The 10065-nt window shown below is 39.1% G+C and overlaps 1 protein-coding gene across 1 annotated transcript in view; it reads right to left on the bottom strand.

The window, feature by feature from the left end:
• Positions 1–6563, bottom strand: part of LOC104958473 (uncharacterized) — a 13471-nt gene extending 6908 nt beyond the window's left edge. The window contains exons 1-10 of the mRNA XM_010786215.1: positions 6329–6563; positions 5464–5702; positions 4725–4873; positions 4310–4435; positions 4066–4224; positions 3801–3972; positions 3494–3627; positions 3243–3399; positions 2484–2587; positions 1447–1542 (exon numbers count right to left, since the gene is read on the bottom strand). Coding sequence (XP_010784517.1) covers positions 1447–1542; positions 2484–2587; positions 3243–3399; positions 3494–3627; positions 3801–3972; positions 4066–4224; positions 4310–4435; positions 4725–4873; positions 5464–5702; positions 6329–6454 — 1462 coding nt within the window. The 5' untranslated portion in view covers positions 6455–6563. The remainder of the gene's footprint in view (positions 1–1446; positions 1543–2483; positions 2588–3242; positions 3400–3493; positions 3628–3800; positions 3973–4065; positions 4225–4309; positions 4436–4724; positions 4874–5463; positions 5703–6328) is intronic.
• Positions 6564–10065: the final 3502 nt, after the last annotated feature.

The raw sequence follows: 10065 nt of genomic DNA, 5'->3' as shown, positions 1-10065 counted from the left end.
GGTTATGGAGGAAAAATAGAGAGGGTTGTGTTTCTGACACTTGTGAGTTCCTGAACACCGGGGGACCACACTATTCATGTTTAAAAAGACGTACAAAAGTTGCAATTTGGCATGATTAGGTCACCTTTAAGCTTTTAACAGAGCATGTGGTTCCCCTCTGTGATTAAACGTATCTTTTAACCACTTTACCACTACGGCCTTCATTTTCATCTACTATCATTTCGAACTGTGAGCCAAAAGGTGGATATTTAAGTTTCAAAAGATGCTCATCATTCATTATACGACAACTAACAGCAACAGACATCCAGAAACGTAAAATGATATAGGACAAATATGTGAATTTACTAAGTAAGCATCCTCACATTTTTCCTTCATCTCAGGTTGGTATCTACTTCTTTGCGGTACCACCAAGTCTACAAATATGACCTACGCCCAGAAACAAGTTGTCCGGAGTGAGAAAGCAAATCTGGCTTGGATGTGAATACTTTGAAACCATGGAACACGCTGCAAAGGAAATTACTGAAAAAACCTGAGGTAGAAAATAGAGAATAAAAAAAACACTGTTTTGTTCGTATTTGGTCAAAATAAAGAAATAAAAAACCCTTTTGATATAACCTGTGTGTTGTTGCATGATTTCCCACAGTAAAAATTTGCCTCCAGCATCAGGGATGTATTGTTTTTTGTTTCTTTAAATCCTTTTTATCAGAATCTGCACATCACCTTGTGGTGGATACTGGATATTATTAAGTGTAAATTGGTAGCCTCACTAACGCCTTGCAGGTTTTGACTTGGAATGAAGAAGCTACAGAATTTTCCACAAATAACATGTTCGGCTTCTGGTTTAATACGACAAAACACCACTGTGCTCACACGTATTTCCCCATTACAAGGACAGAAGGCCTAGACACATTATGGAGACATTTCATTGGGAGGTTTTTAACCACAAAAACCTCCAGGAAAAACTGGGGGCAGGTAGGACCCAGTTTTCTCTGGAGGTTTTGTGGTTAACTCCCAATTTGGAAAATGGTTCTCCATATGGTCTAGGCTTTCTGTTGTAAGGGGAAATACGTGAGCACAGTGTGTTTTGTCGTATATAAACCAGAAGCCGAACATGTTATTTGTGAATTCTGTAGCTTCTTTTCAGTCAAGTCAAAACCTGCAGGCGTTAGTGATACCTAATTTACACTTATAATATCAGTCTCCACCAAAGTGATGTGCAGATCTGATAAAAAGGATTTAAAGAAACAAACCATACATTCTGATGCTGGAGGCATTTTACTGTGGGATACATGCAAACAACACACAGGTTATATCAGGTTTTTATTTCTTTTATTTTGACCAAATACGACCAAAAACAGTGTTTTTTTTATTCTCTATTTTTCATTTACTCAAGGTTTTTTCAGGTAATTTCCTTGCAGCGTGTTCATGGTTTCAAATTATTTCAACATCCAAGCCAAGAATTTGCTTTCTCAACTCCGACAACTTGTTTCTGGGCGTAGTCATATTTGTAGACTTGTGGTCCGTCAAAGAAGTAGATAAAACCTGAGATGAGGAAAAAAATGTTAGAGGATGCTTACTTAGTAATTCACATATTTGTCCTATATCATTTTACGTTTTCTGGAATGTTGTTGCTGTTAGTTGTCGATAATAATGATGATGAGCATCTTTCTGAACTTAAATATCCACTTTTGCTCACAGTTGAAATGATAGTAGATGAAATGAAGGCCGTGAGTGGTAAAGTGGTTAAATGATACAGTTTAAATCACAGAGGGGAACCACATGCTCTGTAAAAGCTTAAAGGTGACCTATCATGCAAAATGCACTTTTGTACGTCTTTTATACATGAATATGTGTCCCCGGTGTTCCAGGGAACTCACCAAGTGTCAGAAAACACAACCCTCTCTATTTTCCTCCATACCCAAATCTCTAAAAAAGGGGCTGCAACGGATCTGATACAGACTGATCCAGATTTGAACACTTCTATGACGTCACAGAAGTGGTGCTACGGCTATTGGGCCAACTCCACCAATCAGGAGGAGACAGCCACAGACATTGCCGTTGGAAAGCGCTGGAGACGCTGTAGTACATATGCCAAGCCTGTAGGTATGGTGCTGTTCTCACAGAATCAGCCCATGCAAAGACAGTGTTAAATTGAGCGAAATGAGGAATGGCTAAAATGCATGATCTGTTTGGTATTTTGAAAAATAAAAAGTATAAATATGCCTTATATAGGTATGGTCCTACACTATATTATTCAAATATAGCATGATAGGTCCACTTTAACTACACTCAGCTGATGTTGCATGTTAATTAGCATCCCTGCGCTGCCAAAAACATTACACCATGCAAAAGTCCCCTCAGGCTACAGACAGAAATACACTAACTCTAGACAAGTTTACTCCACTTTCCAATCAGAACATCACCCAGTTTACCTTCTGGTCATACAACATTTCCATCATATGATACAATGTATAATGGCTCACCCTCTTTGTAGACAGCTGCGTTTATTGTTGTGTTGACTCCAGGAAAGTCCTCGCTGATGTACTTTGGGTAACCAAAATCCATAACCCTTCGGTTTTCATTGTAACTGAAAAAGACACGATATAAACAACGTTCCTCAGAAGTCATGACTCATGATCATCTATTCCTCTTTCAAAGCTGAGAAAAAACATTTGTTCATGACTCCAAAATGAGCCGTTAGTTCTCTGTGTGAGGCAAACTAGATCTTAAAGTCAGATCTGAGTCTGTGTCACTCGTTAGACGCTTTTATCCAAAGCAACTTACATACACTAAATACTGTGGACAATCCCCACAGGAGCAATTTGGGGTGAAGTGTCTTGCCCACCAACCCAGTGAGCCACAGCCTCCCTACATGCATGTTGTTATGTTGTTTTAGCCAATGTATGATATAAGATTTCCTCTCCTTATGATGGGAAATAATATATATCCGACAGTGCAAAACGTGAGCATTCCCATACTTGCATTGAAGAGATTTTACTGTTTGCTAAGTAAAATGCTCTTAATTGCATGCAAATTAAAGTAGTGGTAGAAATGGTCCTTCAAGTGAACAAAACACATTGGTTCCAACTTGAGTCACAAGCACTGGTAAACTCATGGTGACCATGTGTTTGTAAACAAGTGGAGCAACCATGTCCTTTTGGTTGACCTTTAAAATAAAACAGGAAACACAACAACAGAACATGAGATAAGGATAGTTTACCCAAACTCTTTGGTTGCCTTACCTCCAATAAATATCATGCATAAAGAAAAGGGTGCGTCCAGTTTTCACTATGTGGACTGCTGCGTCAACGTCCTGGACCCAGGCTGGAAACCCAAAGTGGCTTAGTTCCCGAGGCTTTCCCCTCACAAGAGAGCCTTTCACTGTCCAGAACATGGACTCTGTTCCAAACAAAGCAAGACAAAGATGTTTTATTTGGATTAATGAAAGGTGAAATTGTTAAGCTCTATGCACTGAATTATTCAAGTTGGTTACCATGAATAAGGTAAGCAGCGGATCTGCGAGGCACCCAGAAGGCTGCATCGATGCTGGTTTCAATCTTTGGCATAAAGTTGGTGATGAGACCTTCTTTGATGTCATCATGCCCATTGTGTTTAATCCAGAGGTATCTTGTGGGAAAACATTTTTTAAAAACATCACAAAAAAGAAGACACAATTCAGTATTTGGTTGTAAATAAACACTATGAGATTCAGAGACGGACATTTATGCTTTTAATGAAGAGGATATATACTGTGGATACTTGTAAATACAAGATGAGAGAGAACAATCAACATACAGTACCTATCTCTAAAAAATAAGGTGGCATCCCCAACAGTGGACACCGCGTCAAATGTCGTGTCTGAAGCACATTTGTTCTGAATGAGTTGAGGGAGCAGCGACCCCGACAGCCAGGGGTTATTCTGAGAACTCCAACCCAACCTCGAAAAGTAATTTGGGTTCCCTCTGACTGGACCTAACACATATCAGATTCCACTTGATTAAACAACACTCTGGCTTCACAACCTGACTTAGTATGATACGTTTTACAGACATATAAATTGTTTACTGTAAAGTGCGTTGATATTTACTACATCGTCTATGGATAAAAGGTTGGCTGAACGTGAGGATCTGTAGGTTGGGTACATCAATGAATCAGGATTTCTGGAGTGCTTCAGGCCCAAAGCATGGCCAAATTCATGAGCTGCTACCACCAACAGATTAATACCTGCAACAACACAACACAAAAGGCTATTAACTTATTTCAATCTTTAAGTATCATAGTGGAGTACCAGTGTGATTGAGCTCAGTACCTGTCTCTCCTGCTGTCCAATACTCAGCATCATCAAAGTGTGTGTCCCCTCCAACGCCAGGCCCTGGCCCGAAAGCATGAGCCAGTGTGCCTCTGGGTCCGTCAAATGGATAAAAATCACCATGTTCTTCATGAGATGTTCAAGTCCAGACATGAAATAAAAACCCACAGAGAACACATTGAGAAAAGAAAATTACAGGCCTCTGTTTACATCGTCTAAATGAGTCTCGAGTTCAGCAGACATGTGTCGGATGACGCTGTCTTAGTTAGAAGTTAAACTGCAGAAGCACAGTCTTGTTCAAATCCATGAGATTGTCTTTTACACGCTGAAAACTGCCCAATGCCATTCTGTGACTCAAGTTGTTAAATGCACTTTAATCGATACCTGTCCTGTGTGAAGCAGAAAGCAAACCCACCATAGGTCACAAACTCCACCATGATGTCAGCGTTGCGGGTATGCGACTTGACAAACGTCAGACTGCTGGCTCTGGCCCAAACGCTGAAAGCTGACTCAACCAGAGAGTCCACAGTTTTGCGATGCAAATCTCTGGTGTACCTGCCAATTCTGCAACAGCAACAAGTCATCTCATTTTTTTATGAACATAACGATCTGTGTCTCCATAAATCAATCTAACAAATCAGATGATATCACAACCTTACAACACATTTTAATACTTTTTTGAGCCACAAAAGTTTCACAAAATCTTTACGTGCTATATATCCTGTTTTAGTTTATTTTTCAAAATGCATCTATTGTGTTTATATTCCAACAGGCGTGTCTCAAAAAATGAACAGGCACATTCCAGACAGTGTCATATAAGTGCAAGCATGTCTGGTGTCCTTGGCATTGTAACAAGCCCATAATAACTCTCAGTAGAAGAAATCCAAAACCATAAAATCTTTAAACCACAAACATTTGTGACAACTGTGATTCCCTATTTCTGCCAAAGGTTTGTATTGCCTGTTGCCTCTAAACGTTTCTCACGTATTGGCAGGATTTGCACTCCAGACTGTTATATATTTGGCCAGTTCAGTCCAGGTCTAACATGCCTTCATATTTCATTAACAGAGATATATTTCAGACTGGAATTCAACTCAAGTAAACGGGTTGATAGCATCTTGATTGTTAACAATCATTCAAATCTGCACAGATACCTGTAGGTGAGGATGTTCTTGTTCCATCGTGTTCCCTGGAGGTGGCTGTACTCCTCCACATCTGGAACCCCACATCGAGGGCTCCTCATTATCTCTAGGGTGTTTGAGTCCAGCACGCCTGTTGCATTTAGCCCAAAGAATATCTGCATGTCTTTCACCTTGGAGGTGAAGAAGGGCCGGCTCCGCTTCGTGCGCCCCATAGGCTCTTCTTGCAGATTGTAGTAGTGCTCGAGGTATTCCTAACAGTATCAGAACATTTGAAATCACAAATCCTGCACATTTAAATGAATGCCAAAGTATATGTTTGTATTCCCTTGGTTGATTATTTACTTGCAGCATGCATAACAGAGGATTAAACCTTATTGTCATACTTTGCATCCATCCAATTGACATTAGGTTCATTTATAACTTTTACATAAACTTTTAAATCTGCACCCTTTGGTGATCAGATTTACAGCAACATAGTTGATTTCATCTGTCTCATAACAATGTATATCCTCTGCCATAATAAACTGAATAACTTGTTTGCAAGCAATATTGGAAATTGAATCACATGCCGATGGTTTTTCCGTACGATTCCCTCTACAGAGATAATTAGGGGAAATAAAAATGCTGAAACAATGTGCTAAAACATGCAATTTAACAGCGCCAAGAACTCAGAGGGAAAGGCAGTTACTTACCTCTGCCCCACACCCACACAAAAATTAAATAAATATAACCACTATCTCAGCACCCCACACACAGACGAGTACGAATTGTTGCAATGTTCTTCCTTCAATAGAAATGCCTTTAAATTGCCATTGTAAAAGAGATCAAGTCACATACAGTCCATTCTCAAACATCTGTAATGCAATGATGCACTTACTGTGGCCAGCTTCAAGTCAACCTGTGGTTCTGCAGAAGGAGAGCTCTCTTGCCTCGGCATAAATGTGGGTGCCGTAAAACAAGAACCTGGCATGAGTAGGACCAAGACAAAACAAGAAAGCAACATGACATGCAATTCACAGACTTAAACCTACTTGAATTGTATGTGGTCCAGTTTAAACACATGGAGATGGAAGTTCTGGTTAATGAGAAGCCTTTTAAATGGTCAGTGTGACTCATACCACTTGCAAATCCAAGGGAAGCCTCATACAGTACCATGGAATTAGGGAGGGGTTTTCAGGCAGCCAAGGACAGCAAAATGAGAAAAGAAAGAAATGACGTGAACAATTTTGGTCATGTGACATGTTTGCACCAATAATGATCTGAACAGGTAAGGTATTCAGTATGTGGTTTCAAATTAAACCCAATTAAAGATTGAAATTGTTCTGAGAATCATAAAAGTGATGATAATAACGCAACATTTACAACAGGAGTTTTCGAGTGCAATGTGCTGACTCACACATAAACCCAAACAAGCGGTGAAACTAAAACATGAGGCAAGAAAATCCCTCTTTCTGCAATATGTGCTGTAACTTTGAGTATGTTCGACACAAACATGTTGATATTTCCACCTTACAAAACAAGCGGCTCAGATATTAAGTAAATGATTTCCTCAGCAGAGTTACCGTAGGGGAACCTCAACTAAACTCCCTCCAGACTGACTCAACACAATCAGCTGGGTAGCACAGCTCAGTCCCACGCAATCTGCAAGGGCTACCGAAATAACCCCATCAAAGCCTATTCTTGTCCCGTTTTAGCAGGAAAATCCATGTCAGGCCTTTCAATGAGGGAGTTCGGTGAGAGGGGAGCTGAAATTGCAGGGGTGGATTTAAGGCATTTCAAAAAAGAAAATGGCCGCCAGCCAGGCCGCACAGACTGGCAAGGGTGGAGCTGCGGTACATTCAGGCTACAATTACAGTTGATTGGTCATTGGGGAGCTTTATGGAACCAACAGCATTCCTCGGCAGAACAAGTTTTCCAGAGTGCTTTTTCATCGAAAGACTTGAAAAATTTCTGCCGCTTTGGTTTTATGGTCAGAGTACATACGAGGTAATGAAGTTTTTAAGCCAGGATTGATTGCTGAGACATAATGGAACTGCAAGGTTACAAGCTGCGAGACCACTGGTGTAATTAAACCTGTAGGAACATTTCTGTTTTGCCTTAAACATACATTTTACACTGACTTGTACATATCCCATATCCCATATTCTATTAACATGTATATATATAGACTTTTTGCGCTACTTTTTATTTTTTATTTTGTAATTTTATATTTAATTATATATGTTGCATTGTTGGAGGAGCTCAGGTCAGAAGAATTTCATTGCCATGTCTACTGTAGCTTTGTGCATATGACAATACAACCTTTGAACTTTGACAAAGTAACAAATATTTTTCTGTAATGATAAAACGACTTAATGCAGTGCTACAATACACTCAATGTAGTACAAAAGCAACTAAAGTGGAGCTTTTAATACCTGACAAATGTGTTTATTTATGAACAATAAATGCATATATTTAAACAATATTACCAGAAATTAACATCAGTAATGTATTGATTCACCTATAGCGGTTAATTGTGGCATGGCCAACATGAAAAATAGACAATCTAACAATGTATTAAAATAACTAAAACAAGTGTTGTCATCTTTAAAGGGGCCCTATTATGCTTTTTGGGGTTTTCCCTTCCTAGGGAGGGAGTTTCTCTCCCACACACCTGCCTAAGAAATTACTTCATTGGACTCCTTTGTTTACATCCGTAACATAGTGACATCACTACGTAACACTCATGCTACTATTGGCTAGCGCTCAAACACATTGTACATGATAGGCTAAGGAGCAGGACATCTCTAAGCGGTTGGCCAATCACAACAAAGCCAGTCAACTAACAAATCAGAGCAGACTGGGCTCTGGTTTCAGACAGAGGGTGAAAAGAGGTGCAGCAGCACAGGCAGCATGAGAACATTAAAGCGTGTAAACATGTGACAGTGAGAAACAGAATACAAATATGAAACCTGATCAATAAGCATCAGGGCCCCTTCTAAGGACACTGTTCAGAATATTATAAACATCTGACTTTGGTATAAATATTATGTATGCCACATAAGTTATTACATGTAAACGTTATATTTAAACGTTATTTATATAGCCAATTAAAGATGTGCCTCAGGATGGGGAAAGGGTAACCTCCGTAGTCTTACACATCCAAACTAATCCTTTGTAGTCGGTACTCATTTAAACTTGGATGTTATTGTGAAAATAAAATGAATGTATAAGATTAAACTCAAACAATGAATGGGCATGTAAGACTTCTAAAGTTGCACAATATGTTGCAAGGAATAACAAATGTTCTTCTTAACATCAGTCCAAAACAGTAACAGCATACATAAGACAGCATTAAAAAAAATACTGAAACTTGTTTTTGTAGAAAGAATCCTGATATCAAAGTTATTTATGCTCTATTTATTTCAATGTTGCACATCAGCATGAGGTTGTGTTGTGGGGCATGATGAGAGACATGCAGGGGATCAGAGAGATGAGAGTTTTCTGGGCTCCCTCTCTAAAACATATTTGCTGCCCTCCTGTGGTATCTATTTGGCACATGCAGTCTCCTCATGTTACTGAGTGAATTTAAACCACAGTGACTTTTGTATCTTTGCGGATGCTTTGCAAATGGAGCAACTCGACTCAGCATGTTATTCCAAGGTCTTTATGGTGTTTTATGTGGTCATTTACAATATGCTTATGTTCAATTAAAGTTTCAGTAGTAGCATCTGTGCAAAAGTTTGCATATGTTAAAAGTACCTCATTTGTAGGGTTTTAATGGTGAAGCATGTTTGAAGCGTTACAGACATGTACATAGATTTGTACATTAATAGTTATTTTGTTAGTTTATTTCATTAAGTTGTAAGGGCTCAGTCAAAACTAAAAACCAGCATCTTATGTGAAAGGGAAATAAATCTGTTCCAAGTAAACATGCAAATCATCCTTGTTTTTCAAGCTGTGCTCGGGAGAGCATGCAGCGTTCCTCTGAACCAGCAGGGAAGTGGTTGATTTCAACAGAATTCCTGTCATCCATGGACAACTCATCTGCATCTGCAACAGCATCTTCCTACCCAAAATATAATGACCACCAAATAGAAAAACATTTTACCGTTTCTGCTTGGTCGTAAAAGCAGGCCCATCAAATGACTTCCTTGAATGGTGATTGGATGTTAACAAAGTGCTGATCTATCCTAATAAGAAGCAATTAAATGCTCAGAAGAGAACGAAGGAACTAACCGCCAAGTAGGATCTTGTGATATACTCTATTATATTTGATCTGATATAGATGCTGAGCTACGCCTGATAACGTGAGGCTAGGATTTACAAGCGGAACCTGGAAATGTTCAATGTTCAAAAACACTTGTTAGAGAGAGGATAAATACCATGTTATTACCTCTGGCGTCACTAAGACGCAGTGTTTAAAATGTTTTGCACTGCCAGGAAATTCAATTTTTCATTCAACATTTAGGTTTCTGCAATGTGTAATTACAGCCTTATTTGTCAGGTAGCATTGCTATTCATTGTTCCTTTGAGACTGAAGTAAGAGCATCTCTTATTCATAGCAAAAAAAAAACATAACAACCTGACATAATGGTCTTATTTCTGTCACAAATGTAATTTAGTGATCAAGTC

This window comes from Notothenia coriiceps, unplaced genomic scaffold (genome assembly GCF_000735185.1).
Source record: "Notothenia coriiceps isolate Sejong01 unplaced genomic scaffold, NC01 NC01_scaffold00028800, whole genome shotgun sequence".
Classification (NCBI taxonomy): Eukaryota; Metazoa; Chordata; class Actinopteri; order Perciformes; family Nototheniidae; genus Notothenia; species Notothenia coriiceps.
Note: the sequence above shows the minus strand (reverse complement) of the source record. Positions and strands in the feature narration are given on the sequence as shown.